This window comes from Odontesthes bonariensis, chromosome 16 (genome assembly GCF_027942865.1).
Source record: "Odontesthes bonariensis isolate fOdoBon6 chromosome 16, fOdoBon6.hap1, whole genome shotgun sequence".
NCBI lineage: Eukaryota > Metazoa > Chordata > Actinopteri > Atheriniformes > Atherinopsidae > Odontesthes > Odontesthes bonariensis.
In genome coordinates, this window is record NC_134521.1 from 21,921,022 (window position 1) to 21,936,820 (window position 15,799).

The 15,799-nt window shown below is 45.2% G+C and overlaps 1 protein-coding gene across 1 annotated transcript; it reads left to right on the forward strand.

Annotated features, from left to right (window-relative positions):
• Positions 1-8,708: 8,708 nt before the first annotated feature.
• Positions 8,709-14,299, forward strand: kptn (kaptin (actin binding protein)). Its single transcript, XM_075487253.1, has 12 exons — positions 8,709-9,180; positions 9,291-9,373; positions 9,486-9,570; positions 9,658-9,712; positions 10,828-10,906; positions 11,046-11,119; positions 11,253-11,359; positions 11,474-11,578; positions 11,652-11,715; positions 11,802-11,937; positions 13,320-13,493; positions 13,833-14,299. Exons 1-12 carry the CDS (start codon positions 8,979-8,981, stop codon positions 13,995-13,997), a joined length of 1,329 nt encoding a protein of 442 aa, XP_075343368.1. The 5' UTR covers positions 8,709-8,978; the 3' UTR covers positions 13,998-14,299.
• The last annotated feature ends 1,500 nt before the right edge of the window (positions 14,300-15,799 follow it).

The window sequence follows — 15,799 nt, forward strand, 5'->3', positions numbered from 1 at the left end:
TATATATCATAATGTATCACAAATCTCATATCACTGCGGTGCATAAAAAATCCAGAAAACAGGAAACACATATTCTCTTGTGCAAAATAAGATTCCCTCCCCATGAGCTGTCACCTTACCGTGGTGGGGGGGTTTGCGTGCCCCAATGAGTCTGGGAGCTATGTTGTCTGGGGCTTTAAGCCCCTGGTAGGGTCACCCATGGCAAACAGATCCTAGATGAGGGACCAGACAAAGAACAGCTCATAAAAACCCCTGTGATGATGAAGAAAATTGGACACCGTGTTCCTTCGCCCGGACGCGGGTCACCGGGGCCTCCCCCTGGAGCCAGGCCCAGGGGTGGGGCCCGCCGGCGAGCGCCTGGTGGCCGGGTCTGTGCCCGTGGGGCTCGGTCGGGCACAGCCCGAAGAAATGACACGGGTCCCCCTTCCGACAGGCTCACCACCCGTGGGAGGGGCCATGGGGGTCGGTTGCAGTGTGAGCTGGACAGCAGCCGAAGGCAGGGACCTTGGCGGTCTGATCCTCGGCTACTGAAGCTGTCTCTTGGGACGTGGAACGTCACCTCTCTGCTGGGGAAGGAGCCTGAGCTGGTGCGCGAGGCTGAGCGGTTCCGGCTAGATATAGTCGGACTCACCTCGACGCATGGCTTGGGCTCCGGAACCAGCCTCCTCGAGAGGGGGTGGACTCTCTTCCACTCTGGAGTTGCCCGCGGTGAGAGGCGTAGAGCAGGTGTGGGCATACTTATTGCCCCCCGGCTGTGCGCTTGTACATTGGGGTTCACCCCGGTAGACGAGAGGGTAGCCTCCCTCCGCCTTAGGGTGGGGGGATAGGTCCTGACTGTTGTTTGTGCTTATGCACCGAACGGCAGTTCAGAGTACCCACCCTTTTTGGAGTCCTTGGAGGAGGCACTGGAGAGTGCTCCTCCGGGAGACTCCCTCGTCCTGCTGGGGGACTTCAATGCTCACGTGGGCAATGACAGTGAGACCTGGAGGGGTGTGATTGGGAGGAACGCCCCCCCCCGATCTGAATCAGAGTGGTGTTTTGTTGTTGGACTTCTGTGCTCGTCACGGACTGTCCATAACGAACACCATGTTCAGGCATAAGGGTGTCCATATGTGCACTTGGCACCAGGACACCCTAGGCCGCAGCTCGATGATCGACTTTGTGGTTGTATCGTCGGACTTGCGGCCGTATGTCCTGGACACTCGGGTGAAGAGAGGGGCGGAGCTGTCAACTGATCACCACCTGGTGGTGAGTTGGCTCCGCTGTTGGGGGAGGAAGCCGGTCAGACCTGGCAGGCCCAAACGTATTGTGAGGGTCTGTTGGGAACGGCTGGCGGAATCCCCTGTAAGGAGGAGTTTCAACTCCCACTTCCAACAGAGCTTCAACCATGTCCCGGGGAAGGTGGGGGACATTGAGCCCGAATAGGCCATGTTCCGTGCCTCCATTGTTGAGGCGGCCGACCGGCGCTGTGGCCGAAAGGTGGTCGGTGCCTGTCGTGGCGGCAATCCCCGAACCCGCTGGTGGACCCCAGTGGTGAGGGAGGCCGTCAAGCTGAAGAAAGAGTCCTATCGGGCCTTTTTGGCCAGTGGGACTCTGGAAGCAGCTGATGGGTACCGACAGGCCAAGCGGAACGCAGCCTCGGCGGTTGCTGAGGCAAAAACTCGGGCTTGGGAGGAGTTCGGGGAGGCCATGGAGAATGATTTCCAGATGGCCTCGAGGAGATTCTGGTCCACCATCCGGCGGCTCAGGGGGGGAAAGCGGTGCACCGTCAACACCGTGTATGGTGAGGGCGGGGCTCTGCTGACTTCAACTAGGGACGTCGTGAGTCGGTGGGGGGAATACTTCGAGGGCCTCCTCAATCCTACCGACACGCCTTCCGATGAGGAAGCAGAGTTGGGGAGCTCGGACGTGGGGCCTCCCATTTCTGGGGCTGAGGTTGCCGAGGTGGTCAAAAAACTCCTCGGTGGCAAGGCCCCGGGGGTGGATGAGGTCCGTCCTGAGTTCCTCAAGGCTCTGGATGTTGTGGGGCTGTCTTGGTTGACACGCCTCTGCAGCATCGCGTGGACATCGGGGGCAGTGCCCCTGGACTGGCATATCGGGGTGGTGGTCCCCCTCTTTAAAAAGGGGGACCGGAGGGTGTGTTCCAACTATAGGGGGATCACTTCCACAGCCTCCCTGGTAAGGTCTTTTCGGGGGTACTGGAGAGGAGGATCCGCCGGATAGTCGAATCTCGGATTCAGGAGGTGCAGTGTGGTTTTCGTCCTGGCCGTGGAACAGTGGACCAGCTCTATACCCTCCGCAGGATCCTGGAGGGAGCATAGGAGTTCGCCCAACCGGTCTACATGTGTTTTGTGGACTTGGAGAAGACGTTCGACCGTGTCCCTCGGGGACTCTTGTGTGGGGGGTGCTCCGGGAGTATGGAGTGCCGGACTCCTTGATATGGGCTGTTCGGTCTCTGTATGACCGGTGTCAGAGTTTGGTCCGCATTGCCGGCAGTAAGTCGGACATGTTTCCTGTGAGGGTTGGACTCCGTCAGGGCTGCCCTTTGTCACTGATTCTGTTCATAATTTTTATGGACAGAATTTCTAGGCGCAGCCAGGGCGTTGAGGGGGTCCGGTTCGGCGACCTCAGAATCGGGTCTCTGCTTTTTGCGGACAATGTGGTTCTGTTGGCGTCGTCGGACCGTGACCTTCAGCTCTCACTGGAGCGGTTCGCAGCCGAGTGTGAAGCGGCTGGGATGAGAATCAGCACCTCCAAATCCGAGACCATGGTCTTCGGCCGGAAAAGGGTGGAATGCTCTCTCCAGGTCGGGAATGAGATCCTTCCCCAAGTGGAGGGGGTTTGTTCACGAGTGAGGGACGAATGGAGCAGGAGATTGACAGACGGATTGGTGCGGCGTCTGCAGTGATGCGGGCTCTGCACCGGCCCGTCGTGGTGAAGAAGGAGCTGAGCCAGAAGGCGAAGCTCTTGATTTACCGGTCAATCTATGTTCCTATCCTCATCTATGGTCACGAGCTGTGGGTAGTGACCGAAAGAACGAGATCGCGAATACAAGCGGCCGAAATGAGTTTCCTCCGCAGGGTGTCTGGGCTCTCCCTTAGAGATAGGGTGAGAAGCTCGGTCATCCGGGAGGGGCTCGGAGTAGAACCGCTGCTCCTCCGCATCGAGAGGAGTCAGATGAGGTGGCTCGGGCATCTGGTTCGGATGCCTCCTGGACGCCTCCCCGGTGAGGTGTTCCGGGCCCATCCCACTGGGAGGAGGACCCGGGGAAGACCCAGGACACGTTGGAGAGACTATGTTTCTCGGCTGGCTTGGTAACGCCTCGGGGTCCCCCCAGAAGAGCTGGAGGAAGTGGCCGGGGACAGGGACGTCTGGGTCTCTTTGCTCAAGCTGCTGCCCCCGCGACCCGATCCCCGGACCAGCGGAAGATAATGGATGGATGGATGGATGGATGGAAAATAAGATTCCTTTTACACCTTTAGCAGAATGTGTCTATTTTACAGCTTGACATTTGTTCCATTTTTTCCTCTTAGAGAAATAACCATTTTGGAAATTGACATTACAAAATTAGATTGTGTATTACCTTTCAGTAACAATAAGTGATATAAGAATTATTCGAGTGTACCAGACGGTAGATTTTCTGTTTACAAGCTTCTGTTTATTCAGCATTAGTGACGGATAACATCGTGTTATGCTGATGATACACAACTTTACATGTCAGTTTCACCAGATAACTCCAGTCCTTGCTCTTGTTTGTTGTCATCAGTGAATGGCTTAGTTTGTAATAAAATGAATGTATAACACGAATTAACCAGAACATTAAGAAACTATATGCAGGACAGAAACGTATACTACTGTGTAGCACAGTCATACTGTCAGTATACACACTGTGTTGAAGGCAGAAATGAAAGAAGCTTCACACAGTACAGCACATGGCTTTATGTCCAAGAGGTCACAGGAGTGACTTAAAGAGATAGTTAGCATCTTTTGACATGAAGCTTAATGACATCCCATACTAGCAATATCATTTATGAACATTAACTTACCCCCCACTGCGTCCTGTGAGCCGAGTTCCGGCCTCGTTTTGGCATTGACGAAAGTAGTCCAACTAGTTGGCTGGGGTTTAAAAAATAAAGCGTTTTGCTTCTCAAAACAATATACGTTCAAAAGAGTAATACATTTGCATCACAAAATCGTTCTCCAGGAAAAAGTCAGACCTCACAATCGCTTGGTGCTATCTTCTCTCCCTTCGTATCACTGCGGGCTGTCATACAGCTTCATGTCAAAAGAGGCGAACTATCCCTTTAAGATAAATACACACATTTTATATGATTTTATTGAGGTAATAAGCATTTTCACAATATCCTTTTAGAAAAAAAGCTGGTAATTTAGAAAGAAAACAAAAACAAACAAAAAGAAAGCATTTTTTAAAAAACTGCTTTGAACCTTTATTCAACAGACAAGAGTCCAAATAAATTATTTTCAGTGTCTTTGCTGACCACCTGTGCTCTATTTAGAAAATATAGACATCTTTTGAATTTAAAGCAGCAACACAAACACACAAAAAAAACCCCGAATGGACAGAAACCACTGTTGGGTGAGCTTTGAGCCCTCAGTCACTGCAGGAGAAACCGTCATGCCACCATCATCACTGCAGCCACATGGGCTCAGGAGGAGCTTGGAAAACCATTTTTACACAACAATCCACGGCTGCATCCAGAAATGTAATCTGAACCTGTATTACACAAAGAGGAGGCCATAGATCCACTCTGTGCAGAGACACGGCCGAGTTCTCTGGACACGAGTAAATCTTAGACGGACAGAAAGACAGTGGACACGTGTTCTGTTGTAAGATGAGTCCACGTATCAGCTGCTTTTTGGAAAAACTCACGTGTGCTCCAATGTGCCAAAGATAAGAAAGAGCATCCAGGCTGTTATCAGAGAAAGGAGCAAAAACCAGCATCTGTGATGTGCATCAGTGTCCACGGGACGGATGACTACATATGTGTGAAGGGACCATTGATGCAGAGGTGGATGTTTTGGAGTTTTCGAGAGAGGAATGATACCATCAAGGTGAAGCTTTTCCCGGGAGGTCAGTGGTTATTTCAGCGGGACAATGCCAGACCTCATTCTGCACGACTTCCAACAGCGTGGATTCATACACACAGAGGGTGTGAGGAGCACGATGAAGAGGAGAGCCAGACGTGGACTCTTGCACAGCTGAAAACTTGTATTTAGGAAGAATGGTACAGATCTCTCTTGCAAAACGTCAACAATTCCTGTATCATTAGTTCCCAAAGGATTTAAAAGTGTAAACAAAACATATGATGATGTAAAAAGATGGTAAACATGCCTCTATCACCACTTTGAGTGTTTTGCATCAAATGATACATTGTTGTATCATTATTAAACCATTATAATACAACCAAAACACAACAAAGTTGGTCACAGTTATTTCCTTTGAACTTGTGTCTGTTAAAAAAATATTCAAATGTATGAATTACAGATTTAAGGAAGGTTTTTGTTGCATTTTGAAATATTTCCCAGATCTTCTCGAAACGTCTTTTTTTTTTTTTTTTTAAATCAACCAGATGAACGCTTTGCCAGAGTTTACAGAAGGAGTAGATTACAGCAACTAGGAATGAGGAGGAACTTTGGAGGAGGAAAATAACCAAGAAGAGTTTCCGATGCAGCAGTTAAAAGAGAAACTCTGTTCAGAGGATGCATTTCTGTGGATAAAAGACGGATAAAAGGGGCTTGTGCTCACAGCATGCTACTACTTTTTAAAGGAGCTATGAGCAAAAATCAAGACCAACGATTAAGAAGTTCATTGTTTTTTCTTTGTAGAAGATCTTTCAGTGGAACGAAGTAACATGATATACAAATTTAATTCAAACCATTTAACCCCTTTAAACTGCAAATCTGCTGATGTGAAGAAAATCTAATGAAAACACAGAAGCCTTTAAAAGTTCAATGACAGTTTGTTAAGACTGATCCGTTTTTAATGTTACTAAAAATGCATTAAATTAATCTTTACTCATTTTGGTTCATTTTTCTCCAAAAATGAGTGTTTGTCATGTGGAATAGTTTCTGGCTCAATAACTGAGTTCCTTAAATCAGGCTTGCGAATGGACTCAAACCTCTCACAGAAGTTCCACAAATGACTCCTGGACCGAGCTTTGGTTGACTTGAACCCATATCTGACTTCACTGTCTTGTTGAACTATGGCACATGATCACCATGTTTCAGTGTGCGCACTGCTCCAACGTGCCAGCTCCTGGAGACACAAAGCACCCTCATAACAGCTCAGTTTCCTGTCCGGGTGTGACCGTTGGGTTGGTCCTCCGGCTGTTCTTCTGGCTCCAAACAGTTCCAATCTATCCTCATGAGCCCACGAACACGCTCCTATTTGATGCTTTCAAACACCTGATTTCCTTTTTTTAGAGAAAATGTATTATTTTACTGCTAAACAACTCTGACAATGTTTAAATTCAGGCTGAAAACAGTTCTATTTAGCTGTGCATATGACATCTGTAGGTATTTTATCTGCACTCTTCACTTTTAACTTAATTAATTAATGATTATTTTTTATGTTTTTCTTTTTAATGATTTTATTGCCTTGTGATTTTATGTAGCTGTAAAGCACTTTGAATTGCCTTGTGTACGAATTGTGCTCTATAAATAAAATTGCCTTGCCTAAATTATCACCTTTGAACTTGTATACATGGTGCTGATAAACCATTGCTTTTATTGTCATAGTTATCTGTTCTGTAGAATCACATCAAATATTCAAGCTAATGTTAATGTTGTGAAGTTTAGGGTAAAACATTTTTGGGCTGTGAATTGCTTTTGTCTCAATCTCTGCACACGTGAAGTCTTTTTTCTGATAATCTGAGGAATGAAATGCCTCAATGAAGCTAATAATTGATAAACTGCACGGTGATGTTAAACTTACAGGTTTTGTTTTCCATGTAAAACTTCCTATGCAAGGTTTGTGCGTGTATGTGTGTGAAATGACTCAGGAGTTGCTGTGTGAGGTGAGGTGTGTCACTGTTGAGGATGAGTGATTACAATGGACAGTAATCCTGCAGATGGATTAGCAGGTGGCATTAGGAGAAGTGGGGGTGTAGCACTCCACCACCTCTGAACTGTAACAATATGGAGCGGCAGCTCGGGGGGGGGCCTGGCCTCCGTCTGCTTCACCCCTGCAACACATGTACAGGACACTGTAACACACTGTGTCAGACAATAAGGACAAGGGACGCTGAACTGATGAACGAGCTGTACTGGCAACAGTGGTGCTGCTGTTGTACTGACAAAGTTATGAGTATTTACTCTGATAGAATGCAGATTTTTTTTGTTGTCTTTATTTGAGTCTCTTTTGGTCTCTTTTGGTTTCAAATGTGTTTCTTTCATTGAACAAATTCCATCACTTCTGCATTTAAAGGGGCAGCCAAATGACCCTATGACAGGGGCTATCTGACCTTTAGGGAAGTCACTCATTTAGCATGTAAAGAGACACTTCATAGGAGTTTCAATTACAGATCCCTAAATATTCCTTTCTGTTGTGCAGCTCTTTCAAGATTGAGTGTAATTCGTAGAATGATTGCTTAAGTGTCTTTTTCTTCCACATTACATTATTTTCTTACCTGCAGAAATATGATGTGCTATCAAGTTTCTGGAAAGCAGTTTTGCTATTTGTTGATCCTGGATGGATTCAGATCCAGATTTTCTTTTTGTCACCATTATCTTTCAGTAATTCTATTGAATGTTGGCGACTGCAGATCAGTTGGGTATATAAAAGTGCCGATTGGTAAAACAGGTTATGTTTAAGAAGTGGACAACATGTCAGGTCACAAAAGCATTGTTTCTCTGAATAATTATCTTTTTGGAAGGAACACTGCTGTCAAAATAATCCAAGAACAAAAAAAGATATGTATTCATCACACTATTAATGGAATTTTTTTTCTTCAGTGTTTGCTGTTCCCATCATCTCATCGGGAGTGCAGGTAACCAGCCGCATGAGGGTGACTTACAATTTAACTTGATGAGTGAGTTTTTACTGACCTCTGCTGGAAAACTGTCAACTGTATGATTTCTGAGGATGTAAAATTTGCAAACTAGTAAGCTAACATGACAAAACAATATACGTGATTGTATTCTTTAACGTGAGTAGAACATATTGGATAATAAAATACCAGATTCCATCCATCCATCCATTATCTTCCGCTGCTCCGGGGATCGGGTCGCGGGGGCAGCAGCTTGAGCAAAGAGACCCAGACGTCCCTGTCCCCGGCCACTTCCTCCAGCTCTTCTGGGGGGACCCCGAGGCGTTCCCAGGCCAGCCGAGAAACATAGTCTCTCCAACGTGTCCTGGCTCTCCCCCGGGGTCTCCTCCCAGTGGGACAGGCCCGGAACACCTCTCCAGGGAGGCGTCCAGGAGGCATCATAACCAGATGCCCGAGCCACCTCATCTGACTCCTCTCGATGCGGAGGAGCAGCGGTTCTACTCCGAGCCCCTCCCGGATGACCGAGCTTCTCACCCTATCTCTAAGGGAGAGCCCAGACACGCTGCGGAGGAAACTCATTTCGGCCGCTTGTATTCGCGAGTCATAATTATCATTATTAAAGTGGAAACAGAGGTTTTCATTTTACAAGCTCTGAATAAAGACAATCAAATCGGGCTATCGCTTAAGCTGTATCACCGCTAGAGGGCAGCAGCGGTGCGGATGGATTTACAATTTCCAGCGAAGAAGCCTTGCAGAATATGTGTCCTCGAAATGAAAACAATTAACTCTGAATAATGAAACGCCAATCAACTATTTGACGAGGGTTATGTTTTAACACCCGGAACTCGCGTATTTTGACTTGACGTTGCTGAGAATGGAGTTGAGAAAAATAAGGAGCCGCTAAACAAACACACACAAGTAAACATTTAGACCTTTTCTTGAAATTAGCATTTGTTTGTATCGTGAAGGATGCTCCGGGAGTCGTATCACTTCGTGGAGGATAGCTTCAGTCGTTTACCGTCGCAGAGCAACATTTACGGTCTGTGTCAGGCCGGGGAGCAGGAGCTGTTAGCGGCCACTCTCAAAGGGAAGGTGGTGTGTTTCAGGTACCAGGAGCTGCAGCAGAAAGTCCGCCCGGTGGCCAAGGAGGTCCAGTTCACCTACATACCAGGTACCCAACACTAGGAAGGACAGGGAGGGTACATTTAAATGCTTTTAGGGGTGTGTTTCGTTAGTGGTCGCTTGATGCTGCAAAGATTTTATCCTGACTTATTCATCCAGTTGATGCAGAGATCGTATCAATTGACGCCTTTAACAAGTCTCCCCCCAAAAGAGGCCTGGTGGTGGGCATCACCTTCATAAAGGTATTTATAAAGCAACATTTATGAACCATAGCATATGTAAACGTTACTGTGAGGGGTGTGAAAACTTTCTTGAATGGTAAAAGTAGTGGTACTCTGGGCTGATCTCCTGCAGGACTCTGGTGACAAAGCCACTCCGTTCCTGAACATCTATTGCGATTATGAACCCGGCTCAGAGTTCAACCTGGAGTCCATTGCACGTGAGTGAAGCTGCGCCCAGATGTGCACGATGCCCACTCTTTAACACTGCAATATGCCCACTGATGGGAGCGTGTATTTCTGAACAGAAAGCTGCCTGAATCTGGAGCTGCAGTTCACTCCCTTCCAGCTCTACCACACAGAGTAAGTATGTAGGACTTAATGATGTGCATGGTTACCGTGGTAACAAACCATGATTTGATTGACATTATGAACCAAAGACACCTGGGATCTCCGATTCCTTAGATGACTCTGCATCGAGAGCTGTCAGACATCAATAGCTGATAGAATCACACAGACGAGAGAATAATGTGGGAAAACTGTTAAACGAGACAGTGTGTGTGTTTAAAGTTTCTCTTCAAACTTTACTGTGCAAAAAAGATTCCTTATGCTAACTCTGTCGAGGAGCCATGTCGACTTCTCTGGGCTCTGTGACGTGTGATGGACGATCACTGAGGGGAAACATGTACTGTGGTCACGCAAATCAGTATTTTAGATCTCTTTTAGAGAGAAATGGGCACTGATTATTGTCAGCAACCAGTCCAAAGCGGGGGATAGTATCAGTGCCTTGGCAAAGCTCAATTACACTTCTGCGATGGCAGCGTTCTGCACACGTTGCAAAGGCGTGGCTGCAGAGGAAGTGGATACAGGACTGGCCTGCCTGCAGTCCTGAGGTGTCCCAACAGAGAATGTGTGGAGAAGCTGTAACCCCCCCCCACACACACATACTTAAAAAAATGAGACAAACATCTCTCCATCTTCTGGAATTCACATTGCCAGAAAGTCTCAATCAAACATTAAAAATCTTTGAATCATAGATGCTGCCTTGAAATGAAAGTCAAAGTGAATGGAAGAATAACAGTCCTTGTAGTTGTGGTAATGATAATAAATGTAAATAAATAAACTTGTATACCTTTCAAACTCAAATTGTTCTTTACATGAAAGCACCAGATCACCAATTCATGTACAAAGGATCAAATCTGTGAAACATTTCTAAGAAACTGCCTCTACTGTAGCATTCTGTTATTTTCACATTTTACACTCAGTGTTTCAGTGTTTAGTGTTTTAAGTGTTTATTTTGGAAACAGAGGGTCGGCAATTCTTGATCAGATTACACACGTGTTCAGGAATAGATTTTATGTGAGTAACTTTTGGGCTGTAACGTCCTCTGTGAGCAGCCTCTGTTCAGACAAAGTTGATAGATGTGTATCCGGATGGTTTTCCGTCCTCCGTTCAGTGAGCTCTTCTCCCTCTGTCAGAGTGCAGTGTGCTGATGGAGGCAGAGAGACGGTGTTTCTGCTCAGCGGTCACGACCAGAGGATCCACCTGTACAAGGAGGTCAGTTAACTGTTGGTTAAGGTGTGTGACGGTGCAGCAGGTGCCTCAGTGAGATTCCTACCTGTGGCAGACATCCTTCTTTTGGTTCATTATACAAGCATCAGAGCGTCGTTGAGCTTCAGTCTTCTGTGTCCAACAGAACGCCTCCCTGCACCAGTTTGAAGAGCAACCAGTGGAGAGACTGTTCCCTGAGCTGCAGCAACTGCCCAGCCAGTTAGTTATTCTGAGCCTCTCGGCCATCTTTGGTCTTCATGTTGCGGTTTGACTGTGTCTGAGTGGCAGCAAATCCTCAGTTAAACGTAGGCATGTCCCATTGTTGTTTGTGTGTTTCCCCTCCTCCATGCAGTGTGCTATGGTTGGATATGCTGAGCATACCTGGTGGCCGGCGGCTCTCAGCGTTTGGCTGTCAGAACGGCTGCGTTGGACTGGCTGTGGTCAATCAGACTGGACCAGGTCGGGCAATTTTTTTTAGTTTTCCTCAATGTTTGTTCTACATCAGTCACTACATGATTTGGTTATCCTGAATGCACCGTAGCAGCGTGCGTTTCATTGTGTGTTTTTAAAAAGAGGTTTTGCAGAGCTGGCAGGTGCAGTTTGACAGCCCAATCTCCACAGTGCTGCTGTTCCCACTGAGCTGCCAAACTAAGTCCAACCAGCCCAGCAGTGAGAAAAGTAAGCCACAGCTCTCCTTGTGTTTATCTGCAGTGTACTTCTAGATTGTCACTTTTTTTTTTTTCTTTTTAAGGTGACGAAGTGGAGAGCTACAACCTCCTTATAACTAGTACTATAGAGATGGCTGTCGTATACAGGTCTGTGTCAGACACTCATTGGGTAGTTCTAAAAAGACTCTCTGAAAAGACAGCTGTGCTACATCTGTGTTTTTGTGTTTGCTCAGAGATGTCCAGGAGCGCGGCTTTTCATGGTCGGCGCGTCTCTCAGAAAGTGATCAGTGGGATGCGGTGCTTTGTGCGCTGGTCGTTGACCTGGATTTTGATGGGCAGAAGGAGGTGCTGTTGGGGACATATGGACAGGTTGGAGCCTCTCTTCACCGGTGGATAGATGATACTCTGTCGGGGCATTTAGAAGAAACCAAAACCAACAATTTCAGTTTTTTTGAGTCTGCCCCAATCTTAATCAAAAATCAAATCAAATTTATTTGTATAGCACATTTCATGTACAAAACAATTCAAAGTGCTTTACATAAAATAAAAGCATTGCAGCAGGGAGTGGAAGAAGCATTAAAAATACATAAAAAAATTTAAAGAGAAACAAATAAAATAATTGAAATGAATTTAAAAACAAGCAACAGTCCAGATAAATTAAAAGATATCGTGCAGATTTCATGCATAGACTCATGAGAAAAGAAATGTAATATTTCCCAGATGTATTTTTCTCTTTAGAGAAAGGCTCACTCATTCCCTAAAACAGCAGGTTACTGTTTTTGACAAACTTGACTTAAATAGAAGAAATAAGTGCCTGTGTGTACTTTTGTGCTCAGCTTATACAGCAGCAAGACATTGCGAGTGGGATCGAATCAAAATGAATATTAGTTGTAATGTGTCACTAGAATTATAGGAGTTCCACCAAAAAGAATAAAGCTGTAGAACAATACGAGAATAAATGAATAAATGTGGAACTACAAAGACGAAATAAATTTAAAAAGAAAGAACCCAACTGGCTCGGAGCACCGAGGGGCAGAAGCCGACTGTGACTTACAAATGATTGGATTAGATGAAAAGTGAGGGGAAAAAAGGAAAATATCAAAGCAATGGGAAATTTAAAAAATGCCAAAGGGAAAAGAAGAATTAAAGACTAAAACATATTTTTTTTATATGTTTAATGTATTTCTTTGTGAGGCACTTTGTGATTTTTATGTTGAAAGTTGCCACATAAATAAACACAGAGGAAAAGGCATTCATTTCAGAATAAAGACATAAATATATGCATTAAAACATGACAAAAACAAATGTAAAACTAGATGAAAGCACCCTCCCCCCTCATTTGTCATTACAGTTCAACAGTTAGTAACTTCTGTGTAAATTTCCCTCATTAATTTTTCTTATCATTTAGCAGATATTTTTTTTTCTTTTTTGTTGCCCTCTCATCATCTCGTACATGTCAGCCTCTGCAGCACTTTGAACAACAATGGAGGCCCGAGGCACAGAGGAATGAATCAAATACACACAGTGTTGTTAACTGGGCACATTCAAAGCATGCAGGGAATGTTTTGAAATGATTTAAAATAATAATAATAATAATAATTAAATAAATTTTACAGTAAGAGCAATGTAAAACAAAAACCAGACTCGACCCGAATAGACTAGAACATGTGTGTGTGTGTGACAGCGCAGGACATGCTTGCTGCCCCTTTAATTAATCTGGTAAGAGCATTATTCACCTTTCTGTCATGCAGGAACTTCTTTGCTATAAATTCCAGCCGGCCGGTAGTGAACGAGATGGAGAGTTTCAGCTGCAGTGGAGGCGGAGCTTCAAGAGCCCTTTGCTGTCCATCGTCTATTTGGACCTGACCGGGGACGGTTTGAGAGAGCTGGCAGTCCTCACGCTGAAGGGACTGCATATCTTACAGGTGTGTGACCGCGGCCCGCAGTGGTGCCGCACAGTTCTCAGGGTCAGTGTGTCTCTGCTGTTGGTCTGCATATTAAAGTAACGGTTCTTCTTCAGACTTGAACCGGTGAGTTGTAATTACTGATCTCTACTGGCCACCAGGAGAAACTGCCGAATAACTCACTGTACGCATTTACAGGCCTTCAGTTTTTTTCCCAGCTTCCTTAATCATTTTCCACTATGACCTGCTCTTGAACAATGAATATGTGGCGCTGTTTAGTTTTGTCAACCTCGCACATCTAAAAGAGCAGAACTCAACACAACTGGCGTCTTACAGCTTCTGAACTGTTTGTGTTTTCAGCATAGTCTTACCTGCACTGCTCATTTGGTCCTGGAGAGGCTCGCCCAGAGGGTGTCGGCGTTGACAGCTGTCACTGAGCTGCAGCCGGCGAAGGCTTCGGACACTGAGGAGAACAATGCTCCGGCTCAGATCCGGGAGGCTATCACTCAGACACCATCGTGTTAACATGTGTATTGAATTTTGTTTGCTTGTTTTAGTCCCAGTGGCTCAGATCGGTGAGTTTGTCTGCATCAAAGCTGCAGTGTAAAAGATTTTCTCAGGGATATATACGGTATTCCTGACTAGTTAAATAAGTTGATGACAGACTCGGATTAGAGAATCAAACATCAAATTTTCCTTTAAGCAGACACCCCTACAGATGTGGGTTAAACAAACATGGAAGTACTGTTCTGTAGCCTAAAGAAATGCAGTCTGTTGTAGACTATGTTGAATATGTAAAGTGATTTACAGCAAATAAATTGCACATTTGGATGTTTGCATGCTTGCTGTTTCTGCTTTTTTTTTTGTCTGTTGTTTGTTGGGACGGTGTCACCTTGCAGTGAGAACTCAGATGACTGGTCTGCTAAATCAGTCCCAGTTTCTACCAGAAAAAGAAGGCCACAGTTTCTGTCCTCAACTCACTCTTTGTTCATAGTGAACTCAAATCTCTTCTTAATCACAGACTTGTTTTACATCATTCTGCAACACATCAGCTGTCACAACTTTTCCCAGCAGATAGCTATTTGCTTCCATTTAGTTTATGTACTGTATAAACAGAGGATATCGAGGCCACCCACCCCCCAAGTGAAGGAAGAATCAATGATATTTTGTTGTTGTTTTCCAGAAAATAACAAGGACTCGAACAGCATCGTGAACACTTCTGAAGTTACCTTTTAGTAGTTGTTGGCTCGATGTTGTATAAGTGACATACAGGTTAAGGGCTTTTTTAAAAAGACCACTTAAGCATTGATTTCTTTTATTTTAAATATGTGCACATGGTGGTTTTTCTATGTGCGGTCCTGTGATGGACTGTCTACCTCTCCAGGATGTATCCTGCCTCTGCCCTGGCAGCCGTTGCCCCGCCCACTCAACCCTTAACTTGATAAAACAGGTGTGGGAGATGGATGGGGGGGGGTTTAAAGAGGTTGTACTCATTTGAGGTATTTCTGTGGGGTTTCTGAAGGACACATTTGAACTACAGTTTGCAGCAAATCAACCACAAACTGCCCCCTGCAGTTTTTAAGACTTTCTTACTGAATGTTGTCATGACTCATGACATGTATTTGTTTTCTGCCCCAGCTGAGTTAACACGATTAGGTTTTCTTGTTTTCAGATCTCTCTTGGAAAATTCTATCTCAAGACTTCAGATGATCGATTAATAGATTCACCTTTGGCAATAGCCCTTATTATGCATGTAGCACTGTGCCAGTATTGAGGGTGAGGGTTTGAGACCAACATTTAGAATAGGTTTTTTGTAAAGTTGTTTTATATGGACACAACATTAGTTCATCCCTTCAGTTAGGTGTCTTTTTCATTTAAACTGGGATGATTAAAAAAAAAAAAAACATTCCTGTGTAAATGGTCTGAAAATGAGTGACAAAAGCTGCCAATGTGCAAAGAAAAACTTTGAAAGGTCTTCCGGAAGCCTGAAAAAAAACTCTTTTTCAAGACCACTTTGGAATATTACACTGAAGAATGCAGGAAATGAGGAGTGGCTCAAAACTTTTGGATAAATGCTTGAAACCAATGACTCCAGTATCCATACTGCATGTATTATGAATTATTTTGACTTAAATGGAAACTACACTCACAATAACAAACATTCAAATATTAGAGATCTCCGGAAAACAAAATAAAAAAATCAAACCAGATCAGACTCAAACAACGACGGCTGCAGAGAGGCAACTAATTCAGCTGGATCCTGCATCTGCTGGTCCCGTCATTTGGCCGGTCAGTGGCACTGTGGTCCTCTCTGGAGCCCCCAAACT

Bases quoted from the DNA above. Each gene is read 5' to 3' on its own strand.
- kptn (XM_075487253.1), top strand. From the start codon at position 8,979: ATGCTCCGGGAGTCGTATCACTTCGTGGAGGATAGCTTCAGTCGTTTA. The intron at 9,374-9,485 runs GTATTTATAAAG...GATCTCCTGCAG, and splicing joins TGGGCATCACCTTCATAAAG to GACTCTGGTGACAAAGCCAC. The intron at 10,907-11,045 runs GTCAGTTAACTG...TGTGTCCAACAG, and splicing joins GGATCCACCTGTACAAGGAG to AACGCCTCCCTGCACCAGTT.